Source organism: Coregonus lavaretus (assembly GCF_964263955.1).
Source record: "Coregonus lavaretus genome assembly, chromosome: 27".
NCBI lineage: Eukaryota > Metazoa > Chordata > Actinopteri > Salmoniformes > Salmonidae > Coregonus > Coregonus lavaretus.
This window is the reverse complement of record NC_140014.1, coordinates 15,150,009-15,165,830: the sequence shown is the minus strand read 5'-3', so window position 1 is coordinate 15,165,830 and position 15,822 is coordinate 15,150,009. Positions and strand designations below refer to the sequence as shown.

General features: G+C 42.7%; 2 protein-coding genes across 2 annotated transcripts in view; one reads left to right on the top strand and one right to left on the bottom strand.

The window, feature by feature from the left end:
* LOC311102607 (myelin transcription factor 1-like protein) overlaps positions 1–15,822 on the top strand; it is a gene marked incomplete at both ends in the record, with an annotated part of 591,893 nt that overhangs the window by 122,363 nt on the left and 453,708 nt on the right. The window lies entirely within an intron of this gene.
* Positions 3,064–15,822, bottom strand: part of col12a1a (collagen, type XII, alpha 1a) — a gene marked incomplete at its 5' end in the record, with an annotated part of 82,519 nt that continues 69,760 nt past the window's right edge. The window contains 11 exons of the mRNA XM_084144399.1: positions 3,064–3,999; positions 5,495–5,665; positions 7,947–8,024; positions 8,531–8,713; positions 8,814–8,880; positions 8,962–8,997; positions 9,344–9,415; positions 13,238–13,291; positions 13,741–13,794; positions 15,167–15,220; positions 15,607–15,702. Coding sequence (XP_084000525.1) covers positions 3,842–3,999; positions 5,495–5,665; positions 7,947–8,024; positions 8,531–8,713; positions 8,814–8,880; positions 8,962–8,997; positions 9,344–9,415; positions 13,238–13,291; positions 13,741–13,794; positions 15,167–15,220; positions 15,607–15,702 — 1,023 coding nt within the window. The 3' untranslated portion in view covers positions 3,064–3,841. The remainder of the gene's footprint in view (positions 4,000–5,494; positions 5,666–7,946; positions 8,025–8,530; positions 8,714–8,813; positions 8,881–8,961; positions 8,998–9,343; positions 9,416–13,237; positions 13,292–13,740; positions 13,795–15,166; positions 15,221–15,606; positions 15,703–15,822) is intronic.

Here is a 15,822-nt window from a genome sequence, read left to right as displayed (position 1 = left end):
TTGTTTCTCATGGTCTGAGTGCTTTAGGTGCCTTTTGGCAAACTCCAAGTGGGCTATCATGTGCCTTTTACTGAGGAGTGGCTTCCATCTGGCCACGCTACCATAAAGGCCTGATTGCTGGAGTACATCAGAGATGGTTGTCCTTCTGGAAGGTTCTCCCATCTCCACAGAGGAACTCTGGAGCTCTGTCAGAGTGACCATCGGGTTCTTGGTCACCTCCCTGACCAAGACCCTTCTCCCCCGATTGCTCAGTTTGGCCGGGCAGCCAGCTCTAGGAAGAGCCTTGGTGGTTAAAAAATGTAGGAATGATGGAGGCCTCTGTGTTCTTGGGGACCTTCAATGCTGCAGAAATGTTTTGGTACCCTTCCCCAGATCTGTGCCTCGACACGATCTTGTCTCAGAGCTCTGCGAACAATTCCTTCGACCTCATGGCTTGGTTTTTGCTCTGACATGCACTGTCAACTGTGGGGCCTTATATAGACAGGTGTGTGCCTTTCCAAATCATGTCCAGTCAATTTAATGTACCACAGGTGAATTCCAATCAAGTTGTAGAAACAACTCAAAGATGATCAATGGAAACAGGATGCACCTGAGTTCAATTTCGAGTCTCATAGGAAAAGGTCTGAATACTTATGTAAAATAAGGTATTTCTGTTTTATATTTTTCTTACATTTGCAAAAAATTCTAAAAACCTTTTTTTCAATTTGTAATTATAAGGAATTGTTTGTAGATATATGTTTTTAAACCAGACATTTTAAAAAATTATCATTTTAGAATAAGGCTGTAACGTAATAAAATGTGGAAAAAGTAACTTTCCGAATGCACTGTACATCACAGTTCTGATCTACATGTACAATCAACCATTGATTGTACTTTAAAACAAGTGGTTCTGATAGAGCCTACGTTTTTAGTTAGGAGAAAATGATGTATTCTTGGATTCTGAACATTCTATCTTTAGACAGACCCCTTTGGTGGACTCCCATATTGTATTCCACAGAGTGTTTTTCTTCAGATAGTGTACCATGTTTGAAGTTTTTAACCTTGTGGTCATGGCAATATAATAAAGGCTTTTAAACTTTCCACAATTGAAAGAGTGCCTGGGAAATGTTTTGAAAACTGAAGTAAGCTCCAATAACTCCAAAGAGCACCTTGTTTAAACACACACCCAAGCACTGCTCATAACTTTGCTTTCAGTTCTAAGTGTCTTTGATGAGTACATCCCTGTTCCAAGTCTGCATGTTTTCAACGTTATTTTAGGGGGTAGATCAGCTTTAATATTGCAGATAGATTGTAACTTCAATCAATGTAATTGTCTGCATCATTTCCAAACCCCCATATACAGTACCAGTCAAACGTTTGGACACACCTACTCATTCAAGGGTTTTTCTTAATTTTTACTATTTTCTACATTGTAGAATAATAGTGAAGGCATCAAAACTATGATAAAACACATATGGAATCATGTAGTAACCAAAAAAGTGTTAAAAACAAATCAAAATATACTTTAGATTTTAGATTCTTCAAAGTAGCCACCCTTTGCCTTGACGACAGCTTTGCACACCTGTTAATTGAACTGCATTCCAGGTAACTACCTCATGAAGCTGGTTGAGAAAATGCCAAGGGTGTGCAAAGCTGTCATCAAGGCAAAGGGTGGCTATTTGAAGAATCTCAAATATAAAATATATTTTGATTTGCTTAACACTTTTTTGGTTACTACATCATTCCATATGTGTTATTTCATAGTTTTGATGTCTTCACTATTATTCTACAATGTAAAAAATGGTGTGTCCAAACTTTTGACTGAGGGAAGGAGGTTCTCACCCAAGATTTGACGGTACATGGCCCCGTCCATCGTCCATTTGATGCGGTGAAGTTGTCCTGTCCCCTTAGCAGAAAAACACCCCCAAATCATAATGTTTCCACCTCCATGTTTGACGGTGGGGATGGTGTTCTTGGGGTCATAGGCAGCATTTCTCCTCCTCCAAACACGGCGAGTTGAGTTGATGCCAAAAAGCTCGATTTTGGTCTCATCTGACCACAACACTTTCACCCAGTTCTCCTCTGAATCATTCAGATGTTCATTGGCAAACTTCAGATGGCCCTGTATATGTGCTTTCTTGAGTAGGGGGATCTTGCGGGCGCTGCAGGATTTCAGTCCATCACGGCGTAGTGTGTTACCAATTGTTTTGTTGGTGAGTATGGTCCCAGCTGCCTTGAGATCATTGACAAGATCCTCCCGTGAAGTTCTGGGCTGATTCCTCACCGTTCTCATGATCATTGCAACTCCACGAGGTGAGATCTTGCATGGAGCCCCAGGCCGAGGGAGTTCTTTTGTGTTTCTTCCATTTGCGAATAATCGCACCAACTGTTGTCACCTTCTCACCAAGCTGCTTGGCGATGGTGTTGTAGCCCATTCCAGCCTTGTGTAGGTCTACAATCTTGTCCCTGACATCCTTGGAGAGCTCTTTGGTCTTGGCCATGGTGTAGAGTTTGGAATCTGATTGATTGATCGCTTCTGTGGACAGGTGTCTTTTATACAGGTAACAAACTGAGATTAGGAGCACTCCCTTTAAGAGTGTGCTCCTAATCTCAGCTCGTTACCTGTATAAAAGACACCTGGGAGCCAGAAATCTTTCTGATTGAGAGGGGGTCAAATACTTATTTCCCTCATTAAAATGCAAATCAATTCATAACATTTTTGACATGTGTTTTTCTGGATTTTGTGGTTGTTATTCTGTCTCTCACTGTTCAAATAAACCTACCATTAAAATTATAGACTGATCATTTCTTTGTCAGTGGGCAAACGTACAAAATCAGCAGGGGATCAAATACTTTTTTCCCTCACTGTATTGGCCTATGTGTAGCTATAACCTTGGAAATTGATTTGGGTCTGCCAAGTAGCTCTTATTCCTGTGTATTAATACTCACTCTACTAAATACATTTTTGGGGGATTGGCATCTGCCATGTGATCAAACTGCATCTGATGTTTGCAGCTACAGTGCATTTATCAAATAGCTGGGACATAGACGAAGACACCACAGACATGAGACTGAAACAAAATATACATTTTCAGTAGTTTTATTGAAAAATGCCTCTTCTGTTTCAGAAATAAATAAGAAAATAAGGCTGTGGAATTCACAATGTGCAGTTAAAACATGAGAAAAGCAATTCTATGTCCATAGTCTTGCAAACAAATTCCAACTGCATTTGGTATTGATACAAAACAACAACTATATTCCGTGTTATTTTTTTTTATCTTTACTAAATGTACAACACAGACATGCAATTCCACCTTTGGTAAAAATCTGCTGTGAGTTGGCATTATAAAACAGACACACATTCGGTCTAAAGTAACTAATTGAAAGCGGGATTTAACAGTCGTTGAGAACCTTTAATGGAGCTGGAACCAGTAACCCTCTTTCTGATGAGGAGGGTGGCAAACTACATGATTTCAATTGAACAGACAGAGCTTGACATTGTGAAGCTGTGAGGGACAGGGGTAATGTGGATGGGTACAGAGACATACACTTCCCCCAATGTATTTGCTGACTTTGACATGATTAGTGCATTAAACATTGGACTCTAATAAACACTTAATGCAGTTATATTACAAGCAGAGACACTTAAGGGAACAGTTAGCAAGCACACAGATTTGTAATGAAATAATGTCTAGATTCTTTATATTTTTCACTTAATCTTCCTAAACTTAGCTTGTTTATGTGTAAAAATATGCTCAATAAAGCCAGGGGTATCAAACCCGTAGATTGTATTCTCTGAATTTCACTAATACATGTAAAAATTGAGATAAATTCAATATAACAATTATTTGTTTGTTTTTGTTTATGGTGCTATCCTCTCTGTATCATCTCTTGATAGTGACCTCTTTCCTCTCTGGTTTCGTGAGTAACCAGGCGACTGTATAGCCTCAGATTCGTCTTCCGATTCTTCCTCAGGTATAGGGACTACGTAGGTTTCAGGATCGGGCTCGTAGCCGGTGGCTAGAAATATTAGTTTGCCAATCAAACAGGACTTTAGTCGACAGTCTCAGAGTTGACATGCACAATGTACAACCTAAACCTTTGACTCTCTCCTAAACATGAATAATCAACCGAGGTATTCACTGTATGGACCTAAATTCTCTGTTTCTAAGAATGTTAGTGATTTCATGCACTCTAGCACTTAATGTTATTGACAACAATCAACCATATTGAACACACACCCCAAATAAAGATAAATACCAATACAAGTAATACAGCTGGGATGGAATTTGTAACAAAACACTAAGACGACACTGCCACTAATCTCTTGCTCTAGCCTATATCCTATTGCTAGTCCTAAAACCCACTGAGGTATTAGAAAACAAATGTTCTACAGCAAATGAACTAATACGATGTATATATATTTTTTTTTTAAATGAAGAAAATGGCAGGGAAATAACATTTAGCATAGATTAGGCAAACATACAAAGAACATCATTATTAAATGTACAAATGGCACATGCTTCAGTTTGACCAGAGCACAAGCTGTGTAAATCACTCAGGCATCATAATAAAACAGAGGTTATGCTGGCAGTAAGTCAGTAAGAAGCGGGTTATAAGGCACAAGCTCAATACAGATGTTAACTGGTTTTAGTGGATTGTGTGGTTCAAACATAATTTACAAGGCACAATTAGTTTATTTACAGATATCACGTCTACATGTTAACACTGTTGTTCTTTTGTTATGAGATCCAATTTATTAGTATTGTTTTATTTTTATTTTTTACATGCTCCTTCCTGCGTAGAGAAGCCCTCTCTCAGTTTGCTGGGGTTTTTGTTCAAGATGCAAACAGGCCAGTAGGGTTGCCATCTCAGCTTGTCTGATAGTAGCTGTGAAGTGGTGTTAGTGCCAGTCCACTCCTTTCTTTCTCGTTTTGGGTTTTTAACGTTGTTCATTAGTTATGTCCACGATGGTTATCCTTACGGGCTCATTAGCCAGTGAGCTAACATCTCAGAAACAGGACTTCAAAGTGTAAGCGGCACAGGCGCCTTAGAAAGTTTACTAGGACCGACCTGAAAACAGTTCAAACAGGGGGTTAGATCTCTCTGTTGGAGAAAGTTATTTGCCATTTCTATCTCTGCTTGGCAGTGTTTTACATGCTATTATGAATATCTACTCTATAACAAACATATTGAGACCTTGGAAGTAAAGGGTTCATAATGTTTTTAAAAGCCTGTTGTGGGCACTAAGATAAGTCCACTGTTCCATTTGCAGAAGGTTTGTTGGATCAAATGGAACTGGGTACTTATAGCTGAATATCAACATTGCACTTTTGTTAAAAACCCTTGAAACCCATGGTCTCCATTCATTGAACCAGAGCAGAAAGTTAGCTGTTGAGTACATATCTCTCTGTAAGTTGTAAATAAATGTGTGTGCATACGTTACATTCATACATTCACTATGTATTCAGCTATCCTGCCATGCAGATAGAGATTCAGTCAGTCGTGGACATACCTGGGTAGCCTTGCCCATTGTAAGGAATGCCAACACACTGGGAGGAGTCACAGTAGCCAGGGGGCCCAGGTGGTCCCCTCACTCCTGGGGTTCCCTGGCGACCAGGAGAGCCACGAGGCCCAGCAGAGCCCGTAGCACCTGTGGGGCCGGTCCGAGCCTCACCTGGTGGCCCTGGGAGTAGATAGAGGAAGGTGGGATGTGGGAATTAAATAACGAATGGTCAGACTCAGAGCGAAACCCCACTGACATTACCCTTAAATCCCAACTGGAAGTGGAGGTTTCTACCACTGTAATTTAGATATTTAGACGGCTCAATTAAAAGTCTGAAAAAAAGGGAGCCAGTCAGGGCTGTGTGGAGTTACCCCCTATCCCAGTCTGTCTAGACAGTACAAACCAAGGATGGAATTTTCCCCAGCACTCTCTCGCTCGCTCTTGCTCTCTTAAGTGAGCACATGTGTTGTCAATGAAGGAGCCACCAAAGCAATGCTCATTGTACAAAAATCTGATTCTCCCACTCAACAATGAGTAATCATCACTAGCTAGCTTACTCCCTCTGCTGCTCAGTTGTGTCTCACTTCATTCACAGAAACAGACTTGGCAGTGTTCGACTGGAGGGGAAAAGTAGACATCAATGACTTGCATGATATTTCCACTAGCCCCTGTGATATGAAAGCTTCTGGGGACTCAGGGCCTTTACATGCTGAATTTCAATTAAAGGGGAATGCTATGTTAAAGGGGTCTCCATGATGACAGAATAGCATCAACAGTGAATAAAACTCTTACTAGAGACTAATCCTCAGCCATTTCTAGAATGGGTTTGGGATCACTGGTGAATGAATAGAGGTACAGTGGCTTGAGAAAGTATTCACCCCCCTTGGCATTTTTCCTATTTTGTTGCCTTACAACCTGGAATTAAAATGGATTTTTTGGGGGTTTGTATCATTTGATTTACACAACATGCCTACCACTTTGAAGATGCAAAATATGTTTTATTGTGAAACAAACAAGAAATACATGCCTTTTGGCGAACACCAAACGTGTTTGCTAATTTTTTTCTTTAAGCAATGGCTTTTTTCTGGCCACTCTTCCGTAAAGCCCAGCTCTGGGGAGTTTACGGCTTAAAGTGGTCCTATGGACAGATACTCCAATCTCCGCTGTGGAGCTTTGCAGCTCCTTCAGGGTTATATTTGGTCTCTTTGTTGCCTCTCTGATTAATGCCCTCCTTGCCTGGTCTGTGAGTTTTGGTGGGCAGCCCTCTCTTGGCAGGTTTGTTGTGGTGCCATATTCTTTCAATTTTTTAATAATGGATTTAATGGTGCTCCGTGGGATGTTCAAAGTTTCTGATATTTTTTTATAACCCAACCCTGATCTGTACTTCTCCACAACTTTGTCCCTGACCTGTTTGGAGAGCTCCTTGGTCTTCATGGTGCCGCTTGCTTGGTGGTGCCCCTTGCTTAGTGGTGTTGCAGACTCTGGGGGCTTTCAGAACAGGTGTATATATACTGAGATCATGTGACAGATCTTTATTTAACTCATTATGTGACTTCTGAAGGTAATTGGTTGCACCAGGTCTTATTTAGGGGCTTCATAGCAAAGGGGGTGAATACATATGCACGCACCAAACAAGTTATTTTTTCATTTGACTTCACCTATTTGGACTATTTTGTGTATGTCCATTACATGAAATCCAAATAGAAATCCATATAAATTACAGGTTGTAATGCAACAAAATAGGAAAAACGCCAAGGGGGATGAATACTTTTGCAAGGCACTGTAGATTATTTTGATAAGAGAAAATAGGAGCTATAATGCATCAGCACATATTGAATCCTTCATTCAGAAATAGACCTAGGCCCTCAGTCATTTGTTGTATAATACTGTATGTTGATCTTCCATCGTCAGACTTGTGGTATGTTGATCAAGAGGAACTTTAATTCCCATGGCAAACGTGTGAACACATCTGTGTGGACCGATCCCATGAAGAAGAAGCATAAATTCTCTCTAGAAAATAAAAGTGTTTTGCTGGGAATACATTTGACCGTTCACTAAGAATTTATGAAGCACAGCGGCCCAAACGAAGGTTCTTGAGACACAGCTAGGTAAATCTTGGCCTGCCCCTTGGGTCTGTCATTTAGATTGCACTGGGAGGAGTTCTAAAGGTCACAAAGAGAGGTCCAAGTAGAGGATGTAGAACAAAATGGCTGCCATGGTAAGACTAGGTTAGAACTGTAGTGAATGGGAACATACTGTCTCCAGCTGTTGAAAACAACCGTTTAGAGTAAATATGCAGGAAGATTCTTATGTTCCATGCCTGATTGTTAAGGTATATGAGGTTAATTAGAGTCAGAGGCTTGCATTAATGGTCCCTGTTTTCTTGTGAGATGGGGGGGACCTTGGAAGAGGCATTGGGTTATTGTACATGAGAAGTGAGGAGTGAGGTCCGAGGTCTTACCAGGCGGACCACTGAGTCCTCTCTGTCCTCTCTGTCCTGTTCCAGGGGATCCTCGCTCTCCCTTTTCTCCTGGCGTCCCTGCAACAGAACAATCAGACACAGAGAACGGGTTATTAGCAATGACAAAAGATCCCATTGTACAGTACAATGTATCTGTTACAGAAAATAACTGTTCTTGAAACCACAAATGAGCATGTTTGAGGATGGAGGAAATTGTAGCATACAGTAAATCAGATTTACTGTAGGAAGTGAAGCATGATGGCAGATGACCATCAGGTCTTAGCATGATGTCACGTTCCAACTTCAACCCTATATGTTCAGACTACTGTAGATGGGGTTATGCACAATTGCTTGCAATCAAAACTGCCATTTGATCTCTGTGCTCTTGTCATTATTTAATTATACCATTGTTGTAAAAGTTGCAATGCTACTCCAGACGTTTTGCTATGAGGTTACATAGGATAAACAAGAGCACAGACTGTGTCCTACATGTAAGTCACAACTTTAAGTTCTGCATCTCTGATAGGTTGTAATTTTAACAGGCAAACAAAAAACAACAGATAAATGGCACATCTCACACTCACCTCTCTCTCCTTGGTTTCCAGGTAAGCCGGGGTTTCCAGGGAAACCGTTTCGGCCAGTCTGTCCAGGTTCTCCACGAGGACCCGTGTTACCGGCAGGACCAGGGGGGCCGGCAGGGCCCGGGTTGTTGCTACGGTAACCAGTGGGGATCTGGTTGATCATATTATCAATTCTGCTCATTTGACCTGAGAGGAATGAATAAAGATATGATGTCAGACAATGAATCCAGTGTGTGTTTGTGTACCAAACCAATGCTGGTTTATGAAGTTCTAAATTGCCACTCACTGTTCACAAGCTGTTCGCAAACTTGTCTGGCAATGGAGCGCATCAGATTTTGAGATGCAAAGTCTCCCTGGAAAACAGACACATTTTGGTGAGACAAGGTAATGCTACTCTGAAAAGTTATGATGTGTCCAAAAGATACAGTACATACCCTCTCTCCCTTTTCTCCCTTTATTCCAGCCAATCCCTGTGAAAGAGAGGAAACATGGATTTTCTCAATAACAGGAATGACATTCATTTGCATGAGATTTGCAACGTTTTCCAACTGAATCGAATGCAATCAGGGGTAAATGTTCCGAATAAGGTCCTCCAGTCAGAACCAGAGTAAAATCCAAGACACAATGCAATCAACTGTTGCAGTTTCCATTGTTTTTAACCAAACCATCCCTTCATGCTTCCACAAATGAGGTTTAGAACTGAATTACTAGAGTGGGAGGAAATTCTGCAGAGGGGCACTATTTTGGCACATCTTGGCCATTGTCTCCTTGATGACCCATGCAAATCACCATATGACCACTTGTGTTTGTACATACTGGGTTTCCTGTGTCTCCTGGTTTTCCTTGGTTGCCTGTGTTTCCTGTGTTTCCTGGAGATCCTGGACTTCCCTGGATGATGGAAAGATAACAGCGTTATTGTTACATCTACTTACCAAAGTTATCAATGAGTAAATACAAGAACAACAACCACTCCCGGTCTCTGTTAAATAACATGTTGTATAATAAGGTCCAGCCCTATATTGTGTTGTATATCCACAGTAAAGGCACCATACAGTATACTGTGCCAAGACCACTAAAGTGGGTGGAAACACTCCCAAGAGGAATAGGATGCTTAATGGTCTTCAGAGCAGTCCTTATGGTAAAGTAGGCTGTATGTAAATTCAGCGCTGGCCCTCTTCCTATTTGCATGGTGTGGCCATTAACTGGAGGCAGGCCTCCACCACAGTATAGAGAATGAGACGCACGCTTTATCGTCAATACTGACTGAAGGACTGAGTTTGTCTGTGTTTTGACCATGTGCTGCAGGCTAACTAACAGAGGCAGTTAGATCTGGAGCCAGAGTGTCTTTTCAAATCAAATCAAATCAATTTGCCACATGCGCCTAATACAACAGGGTGAAATGCTTACTTACAAGCCCTTAACCAACAATGCAGTTTTAAGAAAATAAAAAAGTGTTAAGTAAAAAACAGATAAGTTAAAAATAAAAAGAGCAAATAATTAAAGAGCAGCAGTAAAATAAAAGAACAGTAGGAAGGCTATATACAGGGGGTACCGGTATAGAGTTAGCATGCGGGAGCACCGGTTAGTTGAGGTAATTGAGGTAATATGTACATGTGGGTAGAGTTAAAGTGACTATGCATAGATCCAATTTGTAAGTCGCTCTGGATAAGAGCGTCTCCTAAATGACTTAAATGTAAAATAATATACAGTCCGGGTAGCCATGATTAGCTGTTCAGGAATCTTATGGCTTGGGGGTAGAAGCTGTTAAGAAGCCTTTTGGACCTAGACTTGGCGCTCCGGTACCGCTTACCGTGTGGTAGCAGAGAGAACAGTCTATGACTAGGGTGGCTGGAGTCTTCGATAATTTTTAGGGCCTTCCTCTGACACCGCCTGGTATAGAGGTCCTGGATGAAGGGAAGCTTGGCCCCAGTGATGTACTGGGCAATACACACTACCCTCTGTAGTGCCTTGCGGTCGGAGGCCGAGCAGTTGCCATACCAGGCAGTGATGCAACCAGTCAAGATGCTCTCGATGGTGCAGCTGTATAGCTTTTTGAGGATCTGAGGACCCATGCTAAATCTTTTCAGTCTCCTGAGGGGGAATAGGCTTTGTCGTGCCCTCTTCACAACTGTCTTGGTGTGTTTGGACCATGATAATTTTTTGGTGATGTGGACACCAAGGAACTTGAAGCTCTCAACCTGTTCCACTACAGCCCCGTCGATGAGAATGGGGGCGTGCTCAGTCCTCTTTTTTTTCCTGTAGTCCACAATCATCTCCTTTGTCTTGATCATGTTGAGGGAGAGGTAGTTATCCTGGCTCCACACGGCCAGGTCTCTGACCTCCTCTCTATAGGCTGTCTCATCGTTGTCGGTGATCAGGCCTACCACTGTTGTGTCGTCTGCAAACTTAATGATGGTGTTGGAGTCGTGCCTGGCCATTCAGTCATGGGTGAACAGGGAGTACAGGAGGGGACTGAGCACGCACCCCTGAGGAGCCCCCGTGTTGAGGATCAGCATGGCAGATGTGTTGTTACCTACCCTTACCACCTGGGGGCGGCCCGTCAGGAAATCCAGGATCAAGTTGCAGAGGGAGGTGTTTAGTGTTTAGCTTAGTGATGAGTTTTGAGGGCACTATGGTGTTGAACACTGAGCTGTAGTCAATGAATAGCATTCTCACGTAGGTGTTCCTCTTGTCCAGGTGGGAAAGGGCAGCGTGGAGTGCAATAGAGATTGCATCATCTGTGGCTCTGTTGGGGCGGTATGCAAAATGGAGTGGGTCTAGGGTTTCTGGGATAATGGTGTTGATGTGAGCCATGACCAGCCTTTCAAAGCACTTCATGGCTACAGACGTGAGTGCTACGGGTCGGTAGTCATTTAGGCAGGTTATCTTAGTGTTCTTGGGCACAGGGACTATGGTGGTCTGCTTGAAACATGTTGGTATTACAGACTCAGTGTTGAAAATGTCAGTGAAGACACTTGCCAGTTGGTCAGCGCATGCTCGGAGTACACGTCCTGGTAATCCGTCTGGCCCTGCGGCCTTGTGAATGTTGACCTGCCTAAAAGTCTTACTCACATCGGCTACGGAAAGCGTGATCACATAGTCATCCGGAACAGCTGATGCTCTTATGCATGCTTCAGTGTTGCTTGCCTTGAAGCGATTATATAAGTGATTTAGCTCGTCTGGTAGGCTTGTGTCACTGGGCAGCTCGCGACTGTGCTTCCCTTTGTAGTCTTTAATAGTTTGCAAGCCCTGCCACACCCGACGAGCATCAGAGCCAGTGTAGTACGATTCAATCTTAGTCCTGTATTGATTCTTTGCCTGTTTGATGGTTTGTCGGAGGGCATAGCGGGATTTCTTATAAGCGTCCGGGTTAGAGTCCCGCTCCTTGAAAGCGGCAGCTCTAGCCTTTAGCTCAGTGCAGATGTTGCCTGTAATCCATGGCTTCTGGTTGGGGTATGTACGAACGGTCACTGTGGGGACGACGTCATCGATGCACTTATTGATGAAGCCAGTTACTGATGTGGTGTACTCCTCAATGCTATCGGAAGAATCCCGGAACATATTCCAGTCTGTGCTAGCAAAACAGTCTTGTAGCTTAGCATCTGCGTCATCTGACCACTTCCTTATTAACCGAGTCACTGGTGCTTCTTGCTTTAGTTTTTGCTTATAAGCAGGAATCAGGAGGATAGAGTTATGGTCAGATTTGCCAAATGGAGGGCGAGGGAGAGCTTTGTATGCGTCTCTGTGTGTGGAGTAAAGGTGGTCTAGAGTTTTATTTCCTCTGGTTGCACATTTAACATGCTGGTAGAAACGAGGTAGAACAGATTTAAGTTTCCATGCATTAAAGTCCCCGGCCACTAGGAGTGCTGCCTCTGGATGAGCGTTTTCCTGTTTACTTATGGCCTTATACAGCTCATTGAGTGCAATCTTAGTGCCAGCATCGGTTTGTGGTGGTAAATAGACAGCTACAAAAAATATAGATGAAAACTCTCTTGGTAAATAGTGTGGTCTACAGCTTATCATGAGATACTCTACCTCAGGCGTGCAAAACCTTGAGACTTCCTTAGTATTAGATTTTATGCACCAGCTGTTGTTTACAAATATACACAGACCACCACCCCTTGTCTTACCGGAGTCAGCCATCCTATCCTGCCGATGTAGCGTATATACCGCCAGCTGTATGTTATCCATGTCGTCGTTTAGCCACGACTCGGTGAAACATAAGATATTACAGTTTTTAATGTCCCGTTGGTAGGATAACCTTGATCTTAGGTCGTCCAATTTATTTTCAAATGATTGAACATTGGCTAATAGGATTGATGGAAGAGGCAGTTTACTCGCTCGCCGTCGGATCCTTACAAGGCACCCCGATACCGTCTCTTTCTCATGCGAATGACAGGGATTTGGGCATTGTCTGGTGTCTGTAGAATATCCTTTGCGTCCGACTCATTGAAGAAAAAATCTTTGTCCAATACGAGGTGAGTAATCGCTGTCCTGATATCGAGAAGCTCTTTTTGGTCATAAGAGACAGTGGCAGAAACATTATGTACAGAATAAATTATAAATAACGCGAAAAAACACGCATAATAGTACAATTGGTTAGAGGGCTGTAAAACGGCAGCCATCTTCTCCGGCGCCAATAATTCCTGTCAGGCATTAAAAGACACTCCCAGGAGGTTTTACTTCTCTTGGCTGCAATCCAGTACTCACCATCGGTCCCGTTGGGCCTCTAGGTCCCGATGGGCCTTCCTTCCCTGGTGGTCCCTGGGGAAAGAAGATGGGCAATCACAAACAGGCAACAATAAAAGTCACACTTCATTAAAAATAAGTTGGCATTAAGTTTAATTGTAGTCATTAAGTTGTTGCTATAAAGTTGTTGTTGTTTCAAAGTTATGTTGTCGTTCCAAGAGATGGGACTATAAAGATATAGTGAAATAAACCAGGACCTCTCTAATCTCCCTAGTGACCCATCTCTGTACTGTATTTTACTGCAGCAGTCCAATGGAATCAAACTACGTCATCTGACATGGGTAGTAACATCACTAACATGCAACAGAATACTATGAGCACACAACATTTTAACTGCACACGTTGAGTTAAGTAGGTGATCACATGCACACGTGCTTAAGTAGGTGCTGGCTAGATTCATGGCCTTTCAACAGGGCCTGTACACTGAGCAGCTCTGTGTAGAGGCACAGAGAGGCAGATCTTACCCTCACTCCACCTGGTCCAACAGGACCCATAGGACCAGCAGCACCAGCAGGACCCTGCAGGAACACAACACACTCAATCAAACTGTGATAACCAGTAATAACACACACATCGGACTTGTCTCAAATGGCCCATAATTGCATTTTCATATTGCCAGAAATTATAGGTACTCGTTTCTCCCTGTAATAGCGGCTCTCTAGTTTCCTTGTGATTTAGTGAGAACATAATACACTTCGCTGATGCATCTTACGGCCAATACATTAGGATACGTGTCTTGGCTGTTGAAATGTATGTTGTTAGCAGGAGCTTTTGACAGACAAGGCTGCTATAGCCATAATCATCTTAATGCAATGAGAAATTCTCAACAAAATTATTCTTTAGTATTATTAACTTCACAGGGTAATTGTTAGGGTTCAGGGGAGTCTCCTATTCCAAAAGTAAAGTCGTCCTTGATGGGATGCGAAATTCTCAACTATGTAAATGATGCTCATATCATTGTAGTCCCCTGTAGCTAGTTGGTAGAGCATGGCGCTTGCAACACCAGGGTTGTGGGTTCGTTTCCCACGGGGGGCCAGTATGAAAATGTATGCACTCACTAACTGTAAGTCGCTCTGGATAAGAGCGTCTGCTAAATGACTAAAATGTAAACATTTTAAAAAATTGTTAACGTTACAGAATACTCCCTCCAATCGTTGGAATTAAGGGGCCTCAGATCATTCAGCACTGGAGTTTTCAGTTTGTAAAGTCCCTGGCCATGGTGGATATTGTGTGGAGGACCAGTTCCAAAGAAGTATCACAGTATGTTGTGGTCCCCTTCTAAGATGGACAAGGAGTCCATCTATGAGAAGATGAAGGATATCTTCCAAGAAAACTCCTGATCTTTCGTCCCATTGTCTCCAGAAATCGCTCTTTGGGCTTTTGATACAATGTATGCTCCAAATACGCTTTGAGAACATAATCATGTGGTCATTGGCAACCTTGAGGGATGTACTCATCCAATACTGAGGTTGTTTGTCTTCTCAATACATTCTTTCCCAGCTATTTAAATCCAATTAGTGGTACCTAAGTAGAGCAATGAATAGTCTGCAATTCCCTCTTTTTGGCCTTGACTGCAGGGTTTAGAGTATGTGCAGTTGCAGGACAGTAGTGGAACATGTACAGTTCATTTCAATCCTCAACTCCCATTGGCAAAACCATTCTGTTTCCCATAATATCTTAACTGGTAGCCGTCCACTGAGTGTCAAACAGCAGGTTGATTGGAGAGAATACCCCACTCTGGGGACTGTATGGTCTACCTCCCACTTTGAAAGTGGTTGCAGCGTTGCCATGTGGACAGATTCCAGGCTCCAGTAGCGCTTTTTCTCTCAGTGAATTGCCTCCGGTTTCCTGTTCGAAACCACAGCTAATGAAAAAGAGAGCTGTACTCACTTGCAGCCCAGTCAGGCCCGAGTCTCCGGGATCTCCCTTTGGTCCGGGGCGTCCCTGAGAAGACGAAGAGAAGGAGAGGATTAGAATTGAGTCCAACCCTGAACAACTACAGGGATCTGGTCTTTCTCTTGGTCATGTAGTCTGTCACTGAGAGTGAATTTACACCCCAGCTTTAGGAGAATTTCTAGGAGGAAGAACTGTCTAGAATAAATAGGGTCTTCTTAACGCTCAGTAACTGTGTGTGTAAATCATAAGCCAGGGAGGACGTCCTACAGTCCCCACACACTGTGAATCCTACAGAACACTCCAGATGAAAGATAGCTGCAGTGACGGTCAGAGACATAGAAATAGAATCCCTTCAATGCAATTATATTTCTATGTTCACTAACACAAACCCCTAAGACACCAGTGTCCTCATAATCTAAGGGGGTGTTACTTACAGGTTCTCCGGGCAGAGACAAGCCGTTAGGGCCTTGTGGACCTGGAGGTCCGGATGGTCCTGGAAGTCCTTGTTCTCCACGGGGGCCCATTGAACCCTATGGTAGAAGCATAATGACAAAACCAAACATAGTCCCATTACTTTTAAACTATTCACACCATATCTCCCTGTAGACCTCCACAGCAGGGCTGAGAGAATGAGAAGGAACCAGAACAGT